General features: G+C 43.1%; 1 protein-coding gene across 2 annotated transcripts; it reads left to right on the top strand.

Moving 5' to 3' along the window:
- Positions 1-962: 962 nt before the first annotated feature.
- On the top strand, positions 963-26,118 carry rgl2 (ral guanine nucleotide dissociation stimulator-like 2). Of its 2 annotated transcripts, XM_069175289.1 has the most exons (20): positions 963-1,224; positions 3,015-3,181; positions 9,552-9,599; positions 9,999-10,082; positions 10,214-10,380; positions 11,793-11,849; positions 13,036-13,232; positions 14,033-14,142; positions 14,378-14,593; positions 15,536-15,639; positions 16,895-16,979; positions 19,996-20,055; positions 21,640-21,726; positions 21,840-21,872; positions 22,109-22,230; positions 22,307-22,393; positions 22,488-22,581; positions 22,683-22,910; positions 23,026-23,140; positions 23,757-26,118. In XM_069175289.1, exons 2-20 carry the CDS (start codon positions 3,023-3,025, stop codon positions 23,936-23,938), a joined length of 2,235 nt encoding a protein of 744 aa, XP_069031390.1. In that variant the 5' UTR covers positions 963-1,224; positions 3,015-3,022; the 3' UTR covers positions 23,939-26,118. The 2 variants fall into 2 exon arrangements, with proteins under 2 accessions (XP_069031390.1, XP_069031391.1); XM_069175290.1 differs by lacking the exons at positions 963-1,224; positions 3,015-3,181 and adding an exon at positions 5,417-7,953.
- Positions 26,119-26,284: the final 166 nt, after the last annotated feature.

The raw sequence follows: 26,284 nt of genomic DNA, 5'->3' as shown, positions 1-26,284 counted from the left end.
GGACCGACTTGTAATAATGATGTCGTCCTGTCCTCTGGAGAGTAGCTCTGCTTTATAAACTGAGGTTTGAGGGTTTTGAGAGAAGTTGGCAGCATTAAGTTGCATTGTGGAAAATGTAGGATTCAGCATTTCTGGATCTTAATGCAGTTAAATTCAGGATTTCTTGGCTGCAGCTGGTTTAATTTTCTTTGATGAATCGACCTCTTGCGAATCCCCCAGCTTTGTATAAATATTGGTAAATTGTTTATCAGAGAGATGATCAGGTTTATATTTGGTAAGAGTAAAAAAAAAAAGAGATTAGGATCAGCTCAAAATTTGATTTTGAGATTAGGGTTAGGATTACATTTACTTTATTATGTTTTCACATACACAAAATGATGTGTAATGAAATGCATTAAGTGGCTCTTAATTCTGTGCTAAACAACCAAGGAAACGTTATTGAAGAAATTACATAGAAAGAGCAGGACAATTTAAATTAAATAAATGAACATGATCAAGTCCTTTGATCCCAGTCAGGAGGTTTTTTAGGTTTGAAGATCTCCACTGGCAACAACAACAACAACAACAACAACAAAAAGCGAGTGAATTTGCATGTGCGCGTGCTGGTTGTGCATAAATGCGTTGGCGCGCGCTCAGATCGCCCCCCCCCCCCACCCACCCAGCTGCTCCCTGAAGCGACATTACACCCCCCACCCCCCCCACTCGACAGCGCGGCGTTGCTGTCGGTGTCGGTGGTGCACCGGTGTCCTCACACCGACAGACGGATCTGTTGCCAAAGCGCTGAGTGCACAACATATACAGGAACTGCGACGGTAGAGAGAGACAGAGAGCGTGAGAGGGAGAGAGAGGGAGGACAGAGGGAGGGAGGGAGGACAGAGGAGAGGGAGGGAGGACAGAGAGAGGGAGGACAGAGGAGAGGGAGGGAGGACAGAGGGAGGGAGGACAGAGGAGAGGGAGGGAGTTTACAGCCACAAGACCAAAGTGAGCTATCAGCTGCTGAGGGCAGAACAAGGAGCGGTGTGGGGACACCGATAGAGGGTGGAGGAGGAGGAGGAGGGCAGGAGGACGGAGACTCCCTCGCTCGTTATCGGCGCGGTGAAGGCGGTTATAGATGGGCGCGACTCTCCGCAGCTGAGCCGGCCACCGAGCGACCTGTGCCCGCAGCACCGGCGGGTCCTCCAGCGCTGTCTGAAAGCCCCGCTGCTGCGAATGTTCCGGATACCAGTAAGTTGAATTCCTGCTTCCTTTTTTTTTAATTTTTTTTTTTAATTTTTTATTTTAACGCCCTGGGGGTTTATTTTATTTTATTTATTTTTATTTTTGGAGCCCTTCGTGTCCGCGCGTGAGTCAGTAGGAAGGTAGTTTGTCATCATCTGTCACTCCTCGTGCGCAAACTTTTACAGCCCTACACACTAGTGAGGCTTTTATATTGTCATCCTTTACATTGCTGTCATCAGGAGTGAACATCTACTGTAGCACCACCCTACGGCTGCATTTACAGAGCACATAGAGAAAAAAGGAGCGTTACGGGGTGTGACTTCACTGTAACCTAGTCACAGCTGTGTGTGTGTGTGTGTGTGTGTGTGTGTGTGTGTGCACACATCAGTCATATGTTTGGTCAGAGGCGGTGAATGGGAGCCTTTCAGACATCTGCACGGCCGTTGGTCAATGCTCTGTTAATGCCTTGCCCCCCCCCCACCCCCTCCTCTCCTTTTCAGGCCTGCTCCTGTCTGTTACTGCAAACTCACTGCAAACTTGAAAGCAAAAATTAAGCATTGTGTAAGAGAGAGTAAAAAGTTTCTGCACGAGTCCAGTTTAATATGTAAAGTTGGGAGCGCCAGCAGAACATTTTTTATTTCACACTTTGAGGCTCTTTTCGCTGCTGGTTTTCTTTTTCATCCGGAGCTGCATGAGGCCGTTTCCACTCAGATCTGTCAACAGACTCGATAGACGGATTATCTCACCTCACAGCCTCACTTGCATGTGTTGCTCACACTAGAAACTGCAGCTGAGACCATTAACAGGGGGTTTCATTTAAAACGCTTCAGGTTAGTTGACGTTTCTTCCTTCCTCCACCTCTCTTCCTGAAACACTGTTTACTCGGAGTCTATCTTCATGGCAGTCCAAATACCAAAGACAGGGGAAAGGGAAATGGAAAAGGAGACCTTGCTATGCAAATCCAGAGCTGCTGAGGGACAGATTGGATGTGATAAACAAATCAGCTGACATTAACTGTTTCTGTCATTTAAAATGTCCCTTTTTAAAGCTGGTTTTGATTCTGATGTTGTATGATTGAAATCTGTCCTGGTGTTTTGTAGAGTTCATCTTTAGCAGGTTCAGAGTATTAAGAGCTGCAGTTATTAGTCAGTTGATCAATTAGCTGATTAACAGAAGATTAATCTGCAATTTATTGGTAATTGATTCATTACTTATGTTGTATTTTAACTACAGGATCTTCTTAAAGGTGAATTTAATGCTTTTATTTTGTCTGAACACTTCAACAGATTTTGGTCTTTCAAACAAGACATTTGATGGCATTTTATTTTTCTTCTCATGTTATGGATCAAATGATAAATCTAGAAAATAACTGGCAAATTACTTGATTATGAAAATATTTGTTAGTTGCAGCCTTGATTCAATGGTTGACGTGCGTTTTTGCACAATTTATATGTCTATCTGTCCAAGTTTAGACATTAAAAGGTATAAAAACATGACAACATGAGTAGGGTGTACAAAAAGCAAAATAAAACTGAAGATAAAAAATGAATGAAAAGTAGAGTGCGAAAAGTTCAGAGTTTTAAAACGTAATATGAAATAATTAAAAGTTGGAGCAGATTTGAGTGTTTCTGGGAGGTTCTTGGGAAACAGTGACGATCTGAGAGGTCCGATGGTCCCACATCAAGTTTTATCAACCAGTTTGAAGTTATTTCATGGACACAGAAAGCCGGGCTGTTTGTAGTTTCCATGGCTGCCTCAGACACCGTGAAACATTTCCCTCGTCTTGTGTCCTGCAGGCGGCATCATGATCCCCCGAAACCTGCGCACAGGTGGTTACGACCTGCCGGGGGTGGAGTCGAGCGACGTGCCTCTCATTGGCTACCGGCCCCTTTCGCCTGACGGAGGAACCCTGAGCAACCAATCGGGGAGGAGGGGCGTCGGCGATGAAACGGACATTTCACAGGTGAGTTTCTACCTCGTTTTAAAAACATACGTCGCGACGAAGATGTGAGAGGAAGTCGTGACATCTCTCACATCTGATCCCCTTCTGAGACGGATCAGAGGAGGATGAAACAATGCCCCCCCCCCCCTCCCGCGCCCCGCCCCGCCCCGCCCCGCCCCGCCCCGCCGAGGGAATAAAGTCAGTGAGAATCACACTGACAGGCCGAGATAAAGATGGTCTGTTTCTTTGCTTTTTTTCACCATGGCAACACAAACACTGCTGTTTTCCATAAACTAAACAAATTCAACTAGTTGCATAGATGGAAATGAAGCAGATTTTTTTTTTACAAGAATACACTTTCACATACTTGATTTGTCATTTTTAGCACTTTTTAACTCCTTTCTTATGTTATCATGAATAATCCATAAAATTACTGCCACATGAATTCAACATTAAAATACTTGTTAGTTGGCGCCCTGATCAGGAGGATGTCTAAACGTGGACTGAAGCTGAACTAAACTGAGGAAGTTGAAGGGTTTCACAGCGCAGGTGAATTTCCCACGACCTTTGACCTCTGTTAATGATTAGCGACGTGATAGTGAGAGTTTCACTGGATGTTAGTTTTGAGCCGTTTTACTTCCGCGCTTTGTTGGGTTTTATTTTCATCTTTCTCTTCCTTTGTGTGTGGTGAACATCTTTAACTTTCACTCGCCACACTGCTGAGTCATATCGATCCGCTGCCCAACCGCTCACTAACCCTCTGGTCACACTTCACACCGAGCTGCGAGAAAACTCCTTCGCGGCTAAAAAAAGAAGTTGCAGCGACTGTCTTTCCGAGCGGTCAGACTTCCTTCTGTGCTCGCGTCACATGTCGGCTGCCCAAGTGAAGCAGTAAATAATGCATGCGGTGGTTTGGCCGGTCGATGCTGCGTACACCTGCTCTGCCCATAAACAGTATCTGGTATCACGGGCTCGCTCTCCAAGGGCGGTCTGTCGAGTGGAATCCAATACGGCCACTCGCTCATTCTTTAATGAGGGAAACTGGGATGTGACAACCTGGAGTGAACGGTGCAGCTTTAAGGTTTTTAGGCACTAGACTTCCTCCTGCTCCCAGAGGACAAAATGTAGTGAGCTGAAAACAGCTGGACAACTGAAAAACAGCAGTTATCTTGGTGCTGTTAGCTAAAGTCACTCCTTCTTATTAGTTTTCTGGAGGTCCATCTGAAAATAATCCCTCATTCATTAGAAAAGAAGATTCGAGAAGACCTGTTTTTGGGGGCGTGTCTGTTTGATTGACAGGCCTGTGGTGCAGTCAGGTTACAGCTATCGGTGGGCGGGACGTAGTATCAAGTCTTATCCACCGCTTGCTCCTCCCCCAGCTCGTCCAAATATAGTCAATTCTGGCTTCAAATGGCTCCGATGGTGACTCGATGCTTCATAACGACCGTCCACAAACCAACGGGTGACGTCACCGCCGGTTTGGGATGAACTGGAACGCTGATGAACTCGAGCTCGGCCTCATCACCTAAATCTCTGCAGGCAGTTTTCCAAAAATGTGTTTTCCCAGAAGAGCGGAAGCTGTTAAAGCAGCACATTACTGCAGATGGTTTTGTAATGAGCTGCTCAGCAATCACATTTGGATGTAAAGTTTGCATGTCCACATATTTTTGGCCATATATTGCTTCCATGTTGTCTGGACTACATTACCGGTGCAAATCACTCACTTAAATTAGCATTAAAGACGCAGATCAAGACAAAGTTTTCACATTAAAAAGGTCGATTATTATCCACAAACTATCTTTCGCATCACAGACAGATGATATTTAACAGTTGAATCATAACCTCGGGGGGGATTTCACTTCTTCAAGAGACGGACTTTGAACTTTGACCCGAATGCCACCGAGTCTTACTTGAAAGGAGAGCTGATAACGGGCACCGAGGGCAGATGAAAGCGTGAGAAGAGGAGTAGAGAGAAAGATAGGAAGGAAGAGGTCGGGGGGGTTGTGGAGCACTCAAAAAAACAAAACAATGGTTATCTGTAAATACAGCTTCAGAGGACGTATTTATGACCCCCGCTCCCCGTTTGGAGGGACGGCTGATGCGGGGATGGAAATACAGGCATGTGTATTTGTTCAAAGCTTTTTGGCACAGCGGAAGTACCTGGATGTGTTTAAGGAAAGAGGTTGGAGCTGGCTGTGTTTTTTGGAGAATCGGGGTGGAGTTGGGGGAGGGAAAGGTGGAGGGGGTGTTCCTGCATGACGTAGCCGTTCACGGAGGTGGAGGTTGACGCAGCCTCGGCTTTGTGATGGAAGGAGAAGGGGGAAGAAAAATAGCTTCGCAACACGCCAGCACGTCCTGCTTCCTGTGTTTGTCTTCACTTATTATGTACTTCCTGCATCGGAGGCAGATAGGAGGGCGCGGGGGGGTAAAAACAAGAGTCCAAAGAGAAGTTCCCATCTTACAAAACAAAAACATAAACAAAGTGTGACATTTGGTAACAACAATGAATTACATGGGAAAAAATAACACTGGTTGTGGTGAAGGAAACTTTTCTTTTTTTTGAAATCCCAAGATATTCCTGAATAACAGCAGCTTAGTCCTTTTTTTGCTGTTGTTGGTGGTTTTTATCTTTTTCCATTGAGAACCCACTCATGCCGCCCACCACACAAGCCTGTAATCATGATTCTTATCCAGCAGCCTTTCAGCCACGCTGAACTCAAAATTACACACAATCTGTTGAAAAGTTCCTCCACAGAAAGCGTCCGGCCTCGTCTGACCCAGATTCACCAGATTCAGCCGCCCTCCATTGAATATACTTTTTTTTTTTTTTAATTTTTCCTTTTCAATAGAATCTCAATACAGGAAACAGAGCAAAGGCTATAGATTCCCTGAGTGTGATAACGGCTCACAACAAAAATAACTTCTAGAAGTAAGAAACAGTGTGCCTTGGAGGAGGGGAGGAGGGGGGGGTTTATATGAAATCTTATCTTTTAAAAGCCTCGATTATATTTTTGATCTCGGTGAGACTCGTTATTGCTCAGGACGTGCATCTATATCACAGCGAATTCACGCTTTATCACATTTTTCAATGCCGTTTTCAGCCTCAGTCGGAGAGAAAAATACTTTTACTCAGCTTTTGTTGTATTGTTATTATCTGTTAGCTTATTACATTCTAGCTCCAGTAACAGCTGTTGGTTTACAGGATGTGTTTTTTTTTACTGTTAGTTTCATTCTTTGTTTTGAAGAAATGTGACTACTGGACTAAAACTTACCAAGTACGAAATAATAATAATAATAATAATAAACTATTTGTAGAGCAACTTTCATACAAGAAATGCAGCTCAGATCGCAAATCAAACTGTAATTTAACGTTGTACTTCGGTTAAAAAAAAAAAAAAACATCCATTGATTTCAACCAAAGCTCAGCGGAGTATAACGTTTATTAGACATAAATTCAGAGGTCTTTATTTCGCCGTTTTTAGCCAGAAAGCTCAGATAAATTGGTGAACTACTAACCTGCAGACAGACAAAGGTCAGGAGGTGGTGGAGGCCAAAAACAGATCAAAACCTTTTTTTTTAAGTATATATGGACAAAAATAATTGTGCTTGGATGCAAAAGGAAACGTAAGTAACATGTTAAACATTACAACTTTATGAAGTGACGTGATAAATGCTGTGTTTACATCCCACAAGTGGCCCAAAAAAAAAAAAAAAGTAACTGCTGTAATGATCGGCCTGTTTGTTATCTGACATGCTAATAAGCTAACTGCCATTCACACACACACACACACACACACACACACACACACACACACACACACACACAGCTGTGGAAGTGTACCTCCCTAGTTAACACAGCTTCATACTGCCATGTCATTACCTCCCCTCCTCTTCTCCCCCCTCCCCCTCTCTTTTAAAATAAACACAGCTTGCTTCCTGGTTCAGAGGCAGTCTGAACATTTATTACCTCTTATTACAAGACCGACTGCAGCGCTGCCACTATGAAGCCCGTCCAACTTCTAGCGCCGTTCGGCGTTCGATGGCAGCCGTCTCGGTTAATTGTTGTTTGTGCTCGGTGTCGTATTAAACAGAATACTCAGTCGAACTGGTTTATCTGCAGGAGGAAGGTCATCTACAAAGGGAGCGAGAGCAGGAGAGCAGAGAGGAGATTGAAAAAGAGAGGGGGCATTGTTCTGGAAATAGCTTCAGGGCTTTGTCTGTCAGTGTGTGTGTGTGTGTGTGTGTGTGTGTGTGTGTGTGTGTGTGTGTGTGTGTGTGTGCGCCCATGTATGTGTCTACTAATGAAGGCCTTTATTTATGTAAACCGTGTGTGTGTTAAAAGGGTCCACTGCAAATGACTGTCCTATCAACACCAACATACTCTTATCTCTTGTTTGTAGTGTGTGTGTGTGTGTGTGTGTGTGTGTGTGTGTGTGTGTGTGTGTGTGTGTGTGTGTGTGTGTGTGTGTGAGTAATGGGTGTGTCCAGGTGATGCAGCCTGGTAGGAGGGGGAAGGCGGGACTTTGCTCCCCGCTTCAGGTTTGTCTTTGTGACTCACAACAAGGTTAGAGAGGCGAGCGGTGCAGACACACACACACACACACACACACACACACACACACACACACACACACACGGATGTAGGCCAGCTGAAGTCCGAGGCGACCAGACACTTGAACGTGAACGAACAGATGAGAAGCAATGAAGAAAACGAAAATACTTCTCGTGCCTTCATCCTGAAGATTTCCAGGAAGCTCAGAGATTTCTGCCTGTCTGGACTCGCCCAGGGAAAGGTAACCTGTGACCATTTTCTTTCTCCTTTTCTTTTGTGTGTGTGTGTGTGTGTGTGTGTGTGTGTGTGTGTCGCTACTGATTATTTTTGTAGAAGCAAGGACATAAAAATAACAGGTTTGATATCAGTTTACGAGAGTGTGTGTGGAGCGCCGACCTTCGATTGAGTCAAGTCAAGGTAATTTTAAAAGAGGCTAACGTGGTGCTTATTACAAATAATTATTATTATCGGTTATTATTATGTTCGTATGATTAGCTGAGTGCACAGATAGTAGAGCGAGCGAGTGTGTGTGTGTGTGTGTGTGTGTGTGTGTGTGTGTGTGTGTGTGTGTGTGTGTGTGTCTCTCCAAGGTGTTGCCCTAATGTGTTGTGTTGACTCACAATGACTGTGAGCGGTCTGTAAAACATACTCTGGAGAGTTCAGCAGACGCATCAGAGGACTTTTTCTTTTCGCTCATGCATTTTTTATTATGGAAAAAAGTCTGAGTTGCATCAGTGTGTCATCGTTATCGATCCAATGTTGTGATCTAGATGTAAACAAAAGAGAAAGCAGCCCCACCTGTCACCCAACAACAACAACAAAGTTATGGTTGTGTCCATCATCAAATTATGTCTATATCAAAACCACACTTATTTGACATCAAAAGTGCTTGCTCGACAAAAATGAATTTCAATTTTAGATAAAATTCTCCTCTTTGGTGGGCATTAGTCATCACGGTGTAAATAGTGGCTGTAGACTTGGTGGTCTGCAGTGTGAACAGCAGCATCCGTGTTGCACATTTTCAGAGACAAAAACAAGCAGTTTTAGATTTTAATTGGAAGTTGTCCTCATGAGTTTATGCTCACTGCTAGCATTGAAATCTGTGGCTCACATCATCATCATCATCATCATCATCATCATCCAACTCTGTGGGGTCGAAGGAAATCTGCCTCGTGTCTCTTCTTCTCTAAATAAAAAAAAAGTGCCGTGACTCACGAGCTGTCTGCAACATGAGTCGGGCCGGCGGGTCGGAGAGCTGCGTGTGTCAGTATGGTTTCGTTTGATAAGACTGCGCAGTAACACTGCCAAGACAAACTCTATTCACTGTACTGGACTTGATTAGAGTTGTTTTATATCTGCAAGAATGCTGCATCTTATACACTCTGTGAGTATGTGTTATTGTTTATGTTTTCTTTATATATATATATATATGTTTTGTTTGTGACAGACGCAAAATGTTTTACATTAAACATAAAAAGTTGTTTGATTACATCTTTTTATTGCATTGCACGATTTAATGTTGGAAAAGTTTGACTTGGGACTTTTTGGGGGCTTTGAATTATACAGAGTAGCGATGCACGTATGTGTCATAAATCCAATGAAATTCAGACGAAGAAACAACGGCAGGATTTTTCCAAGGTCATCTTTGGTCAAACTGTATTTCCATGCTGGTGAACTCGGACTGTGTTTGCTCCATTTCGAGGGGTTATATTTCAAAAACAAGGAAAGGCAATCCCCCCCAGAGTGTGTACTTCATGATAAACTGACTTGTGTTTCATCTAAATCCCTTTTTTCTAACAGGAGATAATGTTCTTTTTGTCTCGTGTCTCCCTCCTCTAGGCGGAGCCTTCACCGATGAAGACCACCTGGTACTGTCCTCTGGATTTGGTAAGGAGGACTTTAACATCCGTCGGTTGTTGAGCCTGTGAGCCGGTAGCAAGTGTAAAACAGGGTAACTGTGTCAGGGACTTCGCCTCGGGCTAAAACTGGACTGTTTGAGCTACATAGCATGTAAATCAGTTCACAGCAGCTTGATTTTAGGCCTCGTTTCTTTTTAACACGTACATGTCTCTAATAGGGCCGATTATATCTGTTTTCATATAAAAGAAACTAAATTTAGTCGGCAGCATCCAGTTTTTATAATATATATATATATATATATGTATATATATATATATATATATGACATGTGGCAGCTTATCAGTAATGCAATCCTTCTAATGTCTATGTATATTTCCAATGATGATAAGGAGTGAACAGTGTTAACCTGCTGTCTGTGCTCTGCAGTCCACTGTGGTGGAGGAGGAAGAGGACGGAGTGATCTACACCGTGGTGGTCAAACAGCAGCATGGTGCCCCCACCAGTCCCATGGTAACGTCCAGTCTACGTGACTGACTGGTCCCACTGTTTTGAGACGACTCTCATTTGCATTCACTTCCTGTCTTTTTGTTTTTTTCTCAACACTCGCTCTCTCTTTTTTTTTCCTTCCTGTCGGCGTCCAGTCGGCGGTTTCTCGCTCCCAGTGTGTGAAAGCAGGGACGGAAGAGAAGCTGGTGCTCCACCTCCTACACTGTTTCTCCCTGGGAGACTCCTCCTTCATCACCATCTTCCTCTCGACCTATCGCTCGTTCACCTCCACGGCGAGAGTGCTGGATATCCTCACCGACAGGTACGACGCATATTTGTCCGTCTGTCCGGTGCTTCGTGAACACAATCAGGGAATACCTTTAAATTTGGCACAAGTGTTCACTTGGTCCCAAAGATTATCAGGTCTTGATTTTTCTTTCTCAAGTTCACTGTCACTTCTCGTTCTTCCCATTCTTTTAAACATGATATCTCAGGAATGCCTTTAGGGACTTGCTCCAAATTTGGTACAAATGTTCACTTGGACTTCGGGATCAACTGATTCGATTTTGGTTGTCAATGGTTAAAGGTCACTGTGGCTTTAATGTCTGTCATAATTTTCTGAACATGATATCCCAGGAATACCTTTAGGAACTTGTTTTAAATTTAGCACTAACATTTACTTGGGCTCCAGAATCAATGAGTTAGATGTTGGAGGTCAAAGGTCAACTGTCAAGATCATGGCTTAATGTTCTTCCTATTCTTTTAAACACGATTGCTCAGGAACCCCTTTAGGAACTTCCCCTTTAAATTTGGTACAAATGTTCACTTGGGCTGAAGGATCACCGGACCAGATTTTGTTGCTCAATGGTGAAAAGTTCAAGATCAGTGTGACCTTAATGTCCATCCAAAATGTTTTGAATGTGAGATCTCAGGAATGTCTTTAGGAACTTGGCAAAAATATTCACTTGGATTCAAGGACCAACTGATCAGATGTTGGTGGTCAGAGATCACCGTGAGTTCACAAACCAGATGAAAACGTTGTGATGGCACCAATATAAAAACGAAGAAATCGCCAAAGTCATTCAAGTTCATCCTTGTGTGCATTATGACCTTGTTGCTGTGATATTTCAGGCTGGAACAGAGGAACCTACTGACAGACACAGCCAACGCACTAAATACAAAAGTGCGGTTAAAATTCTCACATTAGTGTTGGCAGTCAATTAGCTGTACATTTAATTCCAGTTTCCACAAGATCCACAAAGTGTTTAGCTTTTCAATATGTCTCCAAGTTGGGTCGACGTTAAACAGCAGAATTGTGGAACTGAATTTAGAGACTCTGAACACGGCAGGAAGCACCTGTGTGCTGATTTGACATAACTGCAACTTCAGTTGTTTTTATTTTAAACATAATTCAGCAAAGTCCTCGCTGGTGAAATCTCTTTCTGTTTCAACGTCTTTATCAAATAATGGAGGCATTTTTATGAAACACCTGTTTGTAAACTTTTCCAAAAGAAAGTCAGTCAGACTCCTGGCAGAAGCTCCGAGTATCTATGAACAAAAGGACAACAACCTTTGCTTAAAAAGCATTTTCAGAAAAACAAGCCATAAATAAATGGGTCACAAAGTCTAAGTACTATTTATGACGCAGCAGATGCACATATTTGAAGCTGAATGATACTTTCAAGCTGGTGTTTCTGTGGTTTTTTTCATGCTCTTTTTCTTTTGTGTTCACAGATTGGAGAACCCACCCGGAGACAGCGAGAGAAGCCAGACGAGACAATCTTTCAACAAGTGAGTTTTTATAAAACGCCAACCAACATCTTTGTACAACTTTTGGTGTACTTGAGTGTGTGTATGTAAATAAGAGCGAGCGGCTGTGTGCCTACAAATAGTTTTACTTCTTGCTTCTCTTTTTTTTTCAAGAATATTAATAGGCAATGTTTTTTTTTATTTTTATTTCAAACTATGTTGAAAAGTGTCAGTCTATTACTTTATCACAACACAATGACAAAGTAGTGTCAAACAAGCACATGAACTTCTGGGATCTACGCTACGACTAGCTGAACAATCAGAGAGTGGAGATTTTGACGGTCTGTGGAGAGACGCCCCAAAGAAATGGTCTGCTGGCACTTTGCTTTTGGCGTTGGAAAGCCTCGTCATCGTAGGCTCGCATGTCGTTGCCACAGCACAGTGCGGATAGATTGGTGATGTCTGGGCAAATCAAATCTGATCTGCTCACTTGCAAATAGCAGAGTGGACAGTCAAAGCCTAAGACATCATCTAGTATTTGGTGCAAAAAGCAACTAAAGGAAAAACACACTAAATTGTTCGAAACTTACTTCCTGGAAAATAGCTTTGGGTTTTCAATCCCTCTGTTTTGCCTGACAGACGCGTTGCTATGTTGTTGGAAAACAAGGCAACAAACGGTCAAACCAAACACATCATTATGTCAATTTTTATGTTTTTCCAGTTTCCTCATGTGGTCAAGATGTTATTCGTCCTTTGACTGCTACCCTTCATCTTTCTTTAAGGAGGCCCTTGGTGCTGTTGGCCCACGCTTACTGTTTTTTACTACTTCTTGTAATGAGACGTTCATTCAATCTCTCAAATCTTGATCCTTTGCTTCCACTGAATTATGGTGTGGTCTCTAAGCCGCTATTCTCGTCTGAACCTCTCGAGAGCGTGATTTCTTGGAAACGTTTAAGATGTGTTGGAAAAGAAAAATCCATATATTTGATCAATTCCAATCAGCGACGGCTTGTTTATCTGCTTCTATCAAACTGCACAAGCCGACATCCATCCTGGATTTAAACTAGATGTCACGTCACACTTCTGTTTGTTGGCTCTCAGCAAAATCTTGGATTCATTTGAAAATGATTCTTTAAACTTGAAAGGTGTAATGTCTGTTATTTTGTGGCCGATAAACTTTTATACAACAGTCCTCAAGGTCATGGATATATTTCCTTCTTCCCTGCAGAGCGGTGTGTACGGTGTTCAGCATGTGGCTGTCGGAGTATCCTGAGGACTTTAAGAGTTTGGGGGATCCCTCCCGCCTGCTGCGTCTGGCTCACATCTTCCCTCAGGACTCGTCGTCCGCAGCCGAGCTCCGTGCTCGCCTGCTCAGGATAGCCGAGGAGCTCAGCGAGAAAGCTCTGCTCCCCGACGCCCTTAAAGGTCCGTATCTTCACTGGGACTTGAATGACAGTGCTGTGGCCCCGCCCCGTGAGGTTTTCACGTGGAAATATACTTTTTATTCTCAAGTTAAATCACAGAGTGGGAAAAATACAACCTGGGTTTGTCATTGTTTCCTTGATATGAGAAGTTGGACCTTTCTAATGTTTAAAGGTTGTTGGAAGTCCCTGGAAACTGGGTCACTTTCCCAAAGTATGCTGTACATGACAAAGGCAGCTGCAGTTGAAATGTGTTTTTGCTATGCTAGTACTCGGTCTCTCTGCCACTTTGGTCCAGACTTTCTCAACATCCGCAAGACATATTGCCACAAAATTTGGTACAAACATTCATGGTTCCCTGACAACTGTTCTTAATGATTTTGGTGATCTCCTGACTTTTCCTCCAGCGCCACCATGAGGTTGCAATTGGTGTGTTTTTGGTGAAACGTCTTGGAAATAAAATTTAGGAGCATCCACACATTTACTACAAAGCAGTAACTATTCTTAGCAGCTGCAGCTGTTTTGTGGTAATTAGCTAATTAGTAAAATGGCAACACGCTATCACATTAAACTAAGATGATGAACATGATCTATTGGTAAACATTACACTTTCTTGAAAAATTAGCATGTTAGCATGGTCACCTTGTGGAATCTACAATTACACCAAAAACTGAGACTGTTTTGAGACCATCATAAAAATGATTGAATTAAAGGATAGATGATTTTCAGGACTACAAACAAAGATCATATCTATAATCTCAACGATCTGGTTTACGTTTTCTTTAACTGCTTCACTCTTTACAGATCAGACCAGTTTCACCAGCTTTCCTCCCGACGTCTCCAAGTTTGAACCCACCAGCATCCTGGGATTCCCCGGATCGCTCATAGCCGAGCAGCTCACCAAGATAGAGACCGTGAGTTCACTTTAAAGACTGAATATGTTGTCATGCCTCTGAAGCTGTTTCGGGATGCACCATGATTTCATGCTGTCTGTCCATCCCAGTCTTTTGACATCTCGGGAACGACAAACTCAAACTCAACGAGGTTTTTGGATTGGTGATTTTTTTTTTAGGAAATAGGAAGTTATTTATAGGTCTCCTGTATCTCTCTCTCTCTCTCTCTCTCTCTCTCTCTCTCTCTCTCTCTCAGGAGCTGTTTGTCCGTCTGGTCCCGTACCACTGTCTCGGCTCCCTGTGGTCTCAGAGGGACAAGAAAGGGCGGGAGGGCGTTTGTTGGTCTGTCCGGGCCACCGTACGTCAGTTCAACAAGCTGGCCAGTGCGGTTTTAGCGTCCTGCCTTTGGCCTACGAAGCTGCGCAGCCAGCAGAGAGCCCGACTGCTGGAGAAATGGATCAGCGTGGCCGAGGTCAGTCTTAAAATATAGAGTTTACTGCCATAAGTATATATTTTCTGCAGGCTAGAAATAGGGTTCATGCTGAAGTTAGATTTGTTAATAATATGTCAGTTGGGGTTTCAAGGCTTCCAAAAAACCTCCAGTGTGCATTTTCCTACAATAAACCCCCAGTAATCCTCCAACTATAATCCTATTCTCAGCTCTGACTGCACATACCATCGCAAATTCACAGGGTGCTTGAATGCTGCTGTGACTGCACCAGTAATTTCACTTTAATCGATAGCTGAGAGCCCAAAACATGAGGGGGAATCTTGATTTTTTTTTTCTGAACAGAGGCGCAACAAATAACAAAAGATCACTTGTGCATTTGAAGATTAAATGAAAGATTTGTCAAAAACATCTTATTTATTTTTAAATTGGAGTGATATACACACGCTTCCTGCACACCTTTAGCAAACAGAAATGTGATCTACACGAACGGTACATACCAGGAATGCCAATGCTGAGTCAAAGTATATGAATGTTAAACAGTGAAACAGAGAATGTTTTGGATCTGCTTCCTGTGAAGGAGACAATGTGGATTAACTGAGATCTGTAGCAGTGTTGTGGTTATTGTGCATGACGGTCAAGCTTCTTTTGAAACACTGAAGCGCTTGCAGCAGCGACGGGCTCTGGTCACACACACGAACAAAAATACCCTGATCTCGGTTGTTATGGTCACAAACAGTTGGATTTCTCCCATTTCGCCGAAGCACAGCGTCACCTGTTTACAGCCGAAATGCCCCGTCTGACACAGAGTTTCCTTCTGGGACAAAGCCGTTCAGCAGCATGCATTATTCAGTACGTCAGACCTGCAGCGTAACTCAATACCAGCCAGTCCCTCGGCTACAGGTGTTCTCAGTTACAGCGGGAGAGTGTGCATGACAGTATGCTTATGTGTGTGTATGCAAATAGGAGTGCCGAGCCAGGAAGAACTTCTCCTCGCTGTACGCCGTTGTGTCGGCACTGCAGAGCAACCCAATCCACCGGCTGAGGAAGACGTGGCAGGACATCGACAGGTCTGTGGCTGAACGGCTCTCCGCTTGAAAAAAGGGGAAATTTCATGGTTCAAACGCAGACAGAACAACGAGCACTGTAAGAGAGAGGGAGGTTTTTTATTCATCCCAAATGGAAATGACAGCATGACAGTTCTCATGAATCAGGAAGGTGAGAAAGAAGTCCACTTAAAAGGACAAATTAGATAGATAGATAGATAGATAGATAGATAGATAGATAGATAGATAGATAGATAGATAGATAGATAGATAGATAGATGGATGGATGGATGGATGGATGGATGGATGGATGGATGGATGGATGGATGGATGGATGATGGATAGATGGATAGATAGATAGATAGATAGATAGATGGATAGATAGATAGATAGATAGATAGATAGATAGATAGATAGATAGATAGATAGATAGATAGATAGATAGACGTCTATGTGCTGTGTATTAGTGCAGGTCATGTAAATATTACCAAAGCTGTACATTAAGGTGTGAAACTATCCTGAAATATTAAATAGAATTGACTTCACATTATTACATGCATAATATATGATAACAATGCAATTGATATTGAGGGTCTGTTATGCAAAATAAAAACAGGATTGTAGTTTGCGTTCTTTGACTTCTATGACTTCTTTTATTAAAAGTAATTAGATAAGTATACAAGCAAATAATTATAAACCCCACTGAAAATGTTTGCTCTATTTTGTGCAGAAGTCACGCAAATTGTGATTTGAACCTCTTTAACTCTGCAGGTTTGAATATCAAGTACTTTGTGATGTGTAATGCATCATGTTTTAAAGTCTTACTGTAGTTAACGTTGGACTTTTATCAACCCTTCAGATCTCTGAAACAATGACGTGAAACTTTCACAATAAAAGATCTTTTCTTTATACGGTGTCATAATAAGGTGGTTTTGTGCACAAAACAGCCGCAGAGGAAAGTTTCTTCACTGCCTCTTTGAGTATTGCAGGAAGCCGGCTTTGCCCTTATTGGGATATTTTATTTATCAACTACGAAAGCAACCAACTTTTGACGTCAGCCTCGTAAAGAAGCAGAAGTAAACTTCTTTCTTCTCTGATTCAGTCGATGATTTTCATCATTCTTCACTCAGTTTTTCCATCATTCACTGTCATATAAAACTTTCATATCCAATTTTAACCCGAGCAAACTCTCGAAGCTCCTCTTGTGTAAAATATCTTCATTAACTGAAACAATACGATGATATAAATGAGCTTTGGTCTCCCCGATGTTGCTTCACAGGGAGGCGTTGAGGAGGTACGAGGAGCTGTCCGAAATCTTCTCAGACAAAGACAACTACTCGCAGAGCCGAGAGCTGCTGAAGGAGGTTGGTTTGAACACAATGACAGAGGAAATTAAATATTCTGTGTGTTTGCCAAGTTGGCTCCGGTTAAAAAGGAAAAAAAAGGGATCAGATGCGGCGTGATGACATCAGATTTATTCTACTGTGGGAAGAGAGCAGGTTCAGTGAGAAATGTGATCTTTTATTTATGACACGCGGCCGCTGCTTTCTCCATCGGGTCATGACATAGCATGAAACCGGCGAGTTGAAAGTGAAATGTTCCAGCCTGAATGATGTGTTTTCTATATATCTGGCTGTCATTCGACCACATAAAACTTGATTGGTGGTGCAGAGGCTGAAGGAGCTGCATCTCCTGCTGGAGAGCTGCCAGTTTGTGGAGTCGGATTTCAGCGGCTCTTTTCCGATGTTTTAGACGAGTTTCAGGACTATTTTTTACTCAGATCTGCAGCTCTTGGCTGCTGTTTCACGCTTTAACTGCTTATCTTTTTACTGTCTTGCTGGGGGGAAAAAAAACCTTCAAAGGTATGACAGTGTGCTGCAGATTCATGAACTCATGAAGCATTAGCTTTCGATCTTTACTCAATATCAATATTTTTCATATAAGTGAATCAATATGGAAAACAGGATTCCTCTCCCCAGTTTGTGCCTCATGAGCAGGAAGCAGGATGAGGCTCAATAAGACGACCACGCCGTCGCTCGTTGGTTTGTGAACTTACGTTTTGAGTTGTGGCATTTTGGCCGTCACCATCTTGTTTTTTGGGGCGAGAAGGGATCATGTTAGGATTGGCTGGGGTGGATCGAGGGGCGGGTCTGTCTGAGAAGCCAGGGACACTATGCCCCGCCCACCTACCCTGTAAATCTCACCTCAGTGAGGCCAAACTGCAACTCATGCGACTCTTCTGCACTTCCATATCTCACATCCTGGCGTTATGCATCCCATAATTTTAACAGCAGCGTGCGACATTTATTAATATGTCCGTCAAACGGCAACCATCAGACCACATTTTTTAAATTCCAGTCTGCACGGATTGAAGCCGAGCTGAAAACAACAGGCGTCGTTAGAGACTCGGAGCTGCTTCAAAGACCAGAAAACACTCTAATCTGCTGGAGCACAGCCGCCCTTATTCTGTCAACACTTCCACTTCAGTGCGAGACGCACATTTGAAGACGTACATTATATTTAGTTTGTGTCAGCGAGTTTGAGAAATTGGCCGAATTAACTACGTTTTGATTGGCTGTAACGGTGCAGTGCAGGCGTCGGTACCTTTAGCGTTAGCTGCGATTTTTTTTTTTTTTACCCACGATACCCCCAAAGGAATTCATCCAAACATTTGCTTTCATTTCGCAAAGCTTCGCTCTGGGCTTTGATGCCAGAAAAAAACACCATCGCCTTCTGTTGGCCTTTGATTTTTTCTCCGGCACAGTTACTTGCTCCCCCCTTTATCTCACAGCTTGTCTAAAAATGACTGTGACTAGCAGACGGGGTGTAAGATGAATGATTCAGACTAATAAAAGACAAAAAGTTAGAAGAAATAAAACATTTTCACACAGCTGTCAGGGAAACGTTTGACAGTGTAATAACAAGTTATGAATGGTAGGTTTATGTTTTGACTGGTTCTCTAGGCTGATGTTTTCATAACAGATCTCCAGACAGACCTTATTATCAATGTCATAAAACAACATTTTAATTGATGTTTTTATCATTTAAAATCAGTCATGACAGAATTAGACTTTATCCAGTTCAATCATATGTTTATTACAACCTATTCTTTTCTACTATAATTTCTACATATCACCTTTAATATTTTTTTATTATTATTAAATAAAAACCCCCCAGAGTGGCTGTAAATGCTATTATGTCACATTGATTATTATATTGTTATTATTAATTATTATATTAAAGGTAAATAGGTTTCAATGAAATGTACAGAAAGAAAATGGAAAATGTTCATTGAAAGTGAAAATATTGACCACATGAGATAACATGAATGTTAACAATGGATCTATAATTGGACTCTGAAGTTTTCCCTCTGGGGAGTTTTGTCTTCTTTGAGCTCATTGTTTGTTTGTTTTTTGGCCACAACAAGCAGCTGTTTTTTGATGAAAACCTCAGATAAAGCCTTTGTTCCACCGCCTGCTACCTGAGCTACTATTAAACTCCAAATAAGCGTTGCCCCGTCTCTACAAACGTGTAAAAAGGCAACCATTTGCTAACCAGTTTCAGTGTCGACTTCCTCTTTAGAACTCGTTTCCTCTGCCCTCAAGTGACCAAAAGAAAAATTAACAATGTTTGAATTGGGGGAAAAAACAAGCCAGTACTCCCTTTATTATGTTGGCGTGGTTATTGGCAAATCATTCAAGTATTACATTTTTAATTTATAGTGAATAAATGCTACTTAGATGCTGCTGATGCTCACAACTCTAATTCATTTCATCAAGGGGACATCAGTTTTGATTATTAGCGTAAGAAGACTGATTTAAAACCTAGTATGCGGCATTACTGTGTATGAAATGGCAGAGGGCTTTTAATTTGAAACGGTGGCTTTTATTTTGAAACCGTTACAGGAATTCCGAGCATTCGGCCGACCAGAGGCGACTTCAGCCGTTTCCTGTTACAAAATGTGACGCTGAACAAAGTCAGGAGTTAAAAAAAACAGCAGATAAATAGGTTGTACTATCTGATTGAATATTTGACGGTAGCATAACTTGTTATTTAAAGACATAAAGTTTGTGGTGAACAATCACTTTTTTAAACGACACTTTTACTGCATTCTGGTCAACTTCGAGCCCTCCAGTGGCAGACATTGAAATGTTCACATATCACATGATCTTCCTCAGCAGATGGAGTTTTCTCTTTTCATAGAATTGTAGTTTTTATTTCAGCACTGAAAGGACTTCTTGTTTACGCTTGTGTAATCGTATCTGCTGATTTACAAAATGTCCTGAACTTAATCTCTGTTACCAAATAGACCTTGTTGTTGTTTTTTTCCCTAAGCGGTGTTTCCATGAACTCAGGATTTGTCTTGTTCTTGTCTTGCAGGAGGGCACGTCGAAGTTCGCCAACCTGGACAACAGGCTCAACAACAAACACATGAGCAGGGTGAGTGAGTGTAGATGGGAACACAGACTGTATATAAAAGTGGATGTAAAAATGAGGCTGATGCAGAAGTGCCTCAAGCTGCAATACCACTGAGTGCCACTAGAGGTCGGCTCCAAAAAGCCTCCGGCTCCATAGACTCCCATTCAACTTCTCTCATCAAATCCAAAGTGAATAAAATGTGTCCATCAGTTATCTCGGTGTTGTTAGCTAAAGTCACTCCTTCTTATTAGTTTTCTGGAGGTCCATCTGAAAATAATCCCTCATTCATTAGAAAAGAAGATTCAAGAAGACCTGTTTTTGGGGGCGTGTCTGTTTGATTGACAGGCCTGTGGTGCAGTCAGGTTACAGCTATCGGTGGGCGGGACGTAGTATCGTCAGGTTTTCAATCAGATCAGTCAGATCCACCTCTGGCTCCTCCCCCAGCTCGTCCAAATATGGTCACTCCCTGCTCCGAACTAGCAAAGATGGTGACGGACAGAATCTGAACTGGAGGCTTCATAACAGACGTTTACAAACCAGAGAACAGATAACGAAGTCCCTCAACATCCAGAGACGGTCAGAACTCAGCTGTAAGTGTCTGTAAGAGGTCTCGGACGTGCTCAGTCTGAGTCCACATGCACCGTTTAACATTTGTAAATGACACTTGGTGGAGTGTTCAAACCAGATGAGGTTACATCGAGAAGACGTTTCACATAACTCCACAATGAGTAACTTCAAATGACCTCGTGATATTGAACCGAGGTAAAAAAGACAAAAAAAAAACCATCAGATGTGCATGCACATAAAAGAGAAGCATTTCCACCGACTTCTGCAGCCCACGTCTGGAGTGAATACCAAACGTTTTCGCCTGAAGGGTTGTACACCCCCACGGGCCTTCGTGGCAGACCATGGAAACATTAGAGATGATGTAAGAGCCTGCAAAAGTGCCCTTAGTATCGTAAAAGTTAGGCGACGCAGATAGTGTAATATCTGTTTAAAAAAAATTATGAAAGCGGTTCGATTGGCTTCACTCAGGTGTGTTTTTACTGCTTTTTAAAGCCGTGAGATTCACAAACATCTGCTCTGCTGCGGACGGTTCGTCACGAAACCCGCGACTGGAATTGAGTTTTTGGAGCTCAATAAAAAGCTTTACGTCTTTTGTTGAGAGCTTAACATTTGAAAATAGCGTTTCCCTTCATTATAACACTGATACTGATGTCACTTCTTCAGAGGGGGAGGCGGAGGGGGAGTATCAGGGGTTTGATGGAGGGTTGTAAGGGGGATCGACCCGCATGCTGCAGCAAAGTGGAACAGCGAGCGAGCTGTCGTTTACGTGTGTGTGTGTGTGTGTGTGTGTGTGTGTGTGTGTGTGTGTGTGTGTGTGTGTGTTTAATGTGCTGAGTCCTGAGCTGTCGTTTGACAATGAAGCCGCAGGCAGCTGCTCTGAAATCCCTCCCTGGGTGGGCTCCTCCTTTTTACGCTGTGAGTAGAAACCTCAGCGGGAACTAATGAAATACTCCCTCTCTCTCTCTCTCTCTCTCTCTCTCTCTCTCTCTCTCTCTCTCTCTCTCTCTCTCTCTCCCTCCCCCCCTCCCCCCCACGCAGTCGAACGCCCAGGGCACCGTGCCTTACCTGGGCATCTTCCTCACAGACCTCACCATGCTGGACACAGCGGTCAAAGACAGGCTGGACGTAAGTTGATGTCTCGTCTCCGTCGGGGGTGGGTGGGTGGGGGGAGGGGGGGACGTTGTTGGGAGTTGTTCAATATTTTCATGACGTAACACATCCTGTCGCTTCTTCTGCAGAACGGCTACATCAACTTCGACAAAAGGAGAAGGGTGAGTGGCGCAAGGGCGGTCGAGAGTTGAACGCACCATCGATTGTTGATGCTCCAGATCAGAAACATTCAGCTGATGGTCTTGTTTCATTTTGAGCACGATAAGCTCAACTTTAGTTTTGTTGCAGCATTAACGTGACGTAACACACGTAAGAGGGAGGAAATGATTCACGCCGGATCAGCCCGACATGACTGTTGTCTCTCTTATTTTGAAACTTCACGGCTCTTTGTCAACAGGAATTTGAGGTTTTAGCTCAGATCCGTCTCCTGCAGTCTTCCTGCAAGAACTGTGTTTTCGTGTCCGACGAGGCCTTCGTCCAGTGGTATCACAGCGCGCCGGCGCTCACGGAGGAGGAGAGGTACGTCCGCGTCGCAAATTATCTTCAGTGCGTTTCCTTTTGTGACGTGTCGATTTTAAACACGTTTCCGCTGCAGTTACAGACTGTCCAATGAGATCGAAGCGCCCGGCGAGCCGAGCCCTCGAGGCCTCACCCCGACAGTCATCATCACACAGTGCCCCAAGTGAGTTCAAACAGGAAGTGACCACGAGCCACGGAGAGTTGGCGGTACGCTGGCGTCGCCGCGGTGACGTGAATGTGTTTTCTTGTGTCTTCAGTCTGAGCTCCTCCCGCTGCAGCCTGGCCGGCGACAGCGACAGCCTCTTCGACTTTCAGTCGCCGGTCAACAACCTGCTCTCAAAGCTCACCAAAGTAAATCACAGACTCACTTCCTTATTCACATTTTGCAGAGCGGTCTTTTTTTTTTTTTAAATTCTCATCCATCATTTTTGGTGTTATTTCATCTTTTGCAGCACATGAGATCTCCGTCCGTTTCCTGTCTGGACGTGGACACGTCTCCTCCCACCAACGACTCCACCCCGGCCACGCTGACCCCGTCCACTCCCACCAAATCCCACCGCCGCTCGGCCTCCTGCGGCAACAACCCCCCCAACAACAACACCCCGGGCTCGGAGCCCGACATGCGGATCATCCGGATCCGGATGGACCTGCACGACGGGAACCTGTACCGCAGCATCCTGGTACCAACTTAAACCGTAGCGAGCTGCATAATGAGTCCTCAGAGTCAGATCCTCAAATCAAGCTGTCCATCATTATCACCCCCCCCCCTCCTCCCCCCTCCATCCCCCTCCCCAGGTGACGAGCAATGACAAGACCCCCACTGTGATCAGCTCCGCCTTAGAAAAGCACATTCAGGACCCCAAACAGGCGTCCAGATACGAGCTGATCCAACTTCTGCCCGAAGGAAAAGGTAGAAAAAGAAAATCCTCTCCGCTCACACCATGCCATGTTTGTGTTGTTGACTCATCTTCAGGTTGTTGTTTATCTTGTTTGAATGGAGCTAAATCATTCCCATCTTGAATTACAGGGCTGCCACCGTTATGAAATTTTAGTTTGGGATTTAATTGTCATATAAATAATTGGGATTTAATTGCCTGTTTCTGTTTCATTTTATGCTACGAATTAAAGTTCAAAACCGAATCACAGTTTAATAACACCACAAGAAGAAGAGACATTTATTGTCTCAATAAAATATTTGCAATAAATCTATTTTCCTTCAAGGTTTTTGTAAACAGAATTTAATTGCAGATATGTGACAGAAAAAACCCACATAAATATAGAAAAAGCTCGTTACTGAAATTTATTAAAAATAAATGACTGACAATGAGACATTTTCATTCATTTCTAGCAACTTGAATGAAACAAATTGTTGCACATAAATCCAGTAATTTGTGCACATTGAAGTTGAACATTTCTGAACATGTCCTGTTATTTAATTAAAGCTAAAATGAAGTTTAGAAACCAGTTTTCTACGTCCTGCAGCGGCTTCAGGTGAGCTCACTCGTCTCTTCTTCCTCTTCGTGCAGAGCTGCTCATCCCTGCGACGGGGAACGTCTTCTACGCCATGACGTCGTCCAGCGTGGACTTCCTGCTGAGGAGGAAAGGCGGGAACGCTCCGCTCGGCTCGCAGCCGATCCCCACGGAGACGAGCGCCACCTTCCCTCGGATCAAGGCCAAGGGCCGGAGGCTGGTCAGGACTCTGTTTTGACGTCGGCGTCGTTCCCCCCGCTGACGGATTCTTCTCGTCGGCCCGACAACGAACGCTCGCGACATCTACGTTTGCCTTTTTTCTGCCGACCAAGTTAGTTCCCACCAAAAACACCCGCGGGGAGTGTTTCAATCATCCGCTCCATACGGCGACATTTCACACCTCCAGCAGCGTCACTTTTCCTCTCCTCCAAACCGTGTGCTTTACTAACTCACTCAGAGGAGGAAGCCTTTAAAACCTGCTCTCGGTGCTTTCAGTCCTCGTCGGGTCGCACCTGATGCTTTTCTTTTACTTTTTTTTTTTTTTTTCATTCCAACTCAATGAATAAGATGTTTTTAATTGCAAAAAAAAAAAAAACACGGAGAAATCCCTCGTTGTCGTGTGCCTGAGCCGTGACGGACATTTTCCACAAGAAGATTTAATTGGTCATAACGTGAATCTGCGATGCCGTTGAAGAAGATATCTTAAACTTAAAGAGCTTGTCGGAAAAAGATAAAACGCACGACTGTAGCTGAACACTGGAGCTCGAGGAATGAGACGTACATATACAGATATGTTTTGTATATATTTCTAGATTTCGTACTTCCGTATGACGACATTGTGGCGTTAACACGGGCGAGGAGCTCTCGGTCCAAATGGGAGGAAAGAAAATCCATCAAATACCTGCAAGACTTCCACGTTAAACAGGCCAGCACATATACAGCAAATTATTTCAGCTTTTACTGAAGCAGATATTCATCCTCAAATAAATTTAAAGCTGCAATAATCAATATTTTCATATGAACACTGAAACAAATGACTGTTTGTTTTGATTTCTCAGTCTTTCCACTTTTTCTGTGATTGTTGCCGTGTTTTTTGTGTAAATTTGCAGGAATTAGAAAATATTGCAAGTCGAGAAAGAAAAATAAGATGTTTTTTTTTAAGCACTACCTGATAAAGTCAGAAATATGTCGTCACTTCCTTTAATGCTGCACATCACAAATATTTGAGCTCTAATCTTTTTTAAATTTATTTATTGAACCACGAGGCTAAAAGTTACAAAATATAATCGAAAAAATGACGCAGCTTTACGAAACAGTGTGATTATTAGAGAAAACAACGACTACATCAGCTGTCAAAATAAGAGCTTTAGATTTAGATATTTGTGTTGATAAAGTGAGTTTCGTCTGAAACGACGTATTTTATGCCGTCAATAGTTTCGGGGCAGATTCTGCTGACGACATTTTTTGCAGGAAAGAATTGCTGCAATTGTTTTTCATATTTCAAGCTCCCGCAAATATTACAGAGTTTGCTTGAATTTGCGTTGATTATTGTGCGTAGACTGAATTATTACCAACTCTGCAGCTCTACTGAGGTTTTTTTTTAGGCTCTTTCAGCACATTGTTTTGGTTTCGCTTTGTCACAGCCGTTATTTCCAGCAGCAGCTCTGATTGACCACCGAGTCATCGAGCAGCCAGATATTCTTCTCGAGAGCTGCTGGAGACCAAAATACAGCTAAAAGTAAAGTGATATGGACAGAAATATATTCAAATAGAGGCTTTATTATAAATTATACAGCTTGTTTTTGAGTTTCTCTTTAAATTAGTGGACAAAAATTGATTACTGCAGCTTTAAAACAACTCAAAGCACTTTCAGATTTTGTGGTTTCACATCACTTCATTACCATCATACCGAAAAACTGCAAGAAAAACAATAAAGAACAAACTTTTTTCTTTGTTTTAAAGTTTTCTAGGTCAAGTTCAACTTAATTTATGCCGATTTTTCCAGCAGCTCAGCAGGACGCATCTCCGCTGCTGTTTACAAGCCTCAGCTCCACTTTCCTGTTTCGACTTCACGTCGCCTTCGTGGCGTCGGTGTCTTGGAAACGGGTCGTCATGACTCCCCCGCTCAGCGCCGGTGAGGCCTCGTCACGGGGCCGAGGCGCGAGCGTGGCCCGGGGAGAGGAATTCTGGGTAATAATAGATGACGTATGCAAGCATCAATGCTATGCTACTGATTGTTTCAGTGCCTTTCTCTGCAGGGTGTCACCTCTTCTCATGTTTGCATCGAGAATGTATGCGCAGTCGACGCGGAGGAAACGCAGCCGCCTCCGCTGCTGCGCAGTTTCACATCAAAGCTGTTTATGCACTACACACACAGGATGTCCTATTTTTGTGGTAATAAATTTACTTTTATATGAATTTGTATTGGCTGAAGTGCTGTAACATCCTTCCACGTTCAGTACGTACAGATATTTTACATGCTGCTGAGGATCTCATTTAAAAAAAAGAATTAAAGCTGTCTGTACATGTCGAGAGACGACATTTCTATTTTTTTATGGGTAAAATAAACAAAGCGAAATGACTG

This window comes from Embiotoca jacksoni, unplaced genomic scaffold (genome assembly GCF_022577435.1).
Source record: "Embiotoca jacksoni isolate LCO1_2020_lvr unplaced genomic scaffold, fEmbJac1.0.p SCAF_66, whole genome shotgun sequence".
Taxonomy (NCBI): domain Eukaryota; kingdom Metazoa; phylum Chordata; class Actinopteri; family Embiotocidae; genus Embiotoca; species Embiotoca jacksoni.
This window is presented reverse-complemented; position numbering and strand designations above follow the sequence as displayed.

Excerpts from the sequence above, each read along its gene's own strand:
- rgl2 (XM_069175289.1), top strand. The coding sequence starts at position 3,023 with ATGATCCCCCGAAACCTGCGCACAGGTGGTTACGACCTGCCGGGGGTG. Across the intron at positions 10,381-11,792 it reads CTGGATATCCTCACCGACAG|ATTGGAGAACCCACCCGGAG; the intron begins GTACGACGCATA and ends TTGTGTTCACAG. Across the intron at positions 22,394-22,487 it reads ATCATCACACAGTGCCCCAA|TCTGAGCTCCTCCCGCTGCA; the intron begins GTGAGTTCAAAC and ends TTGTGTCTTCAG.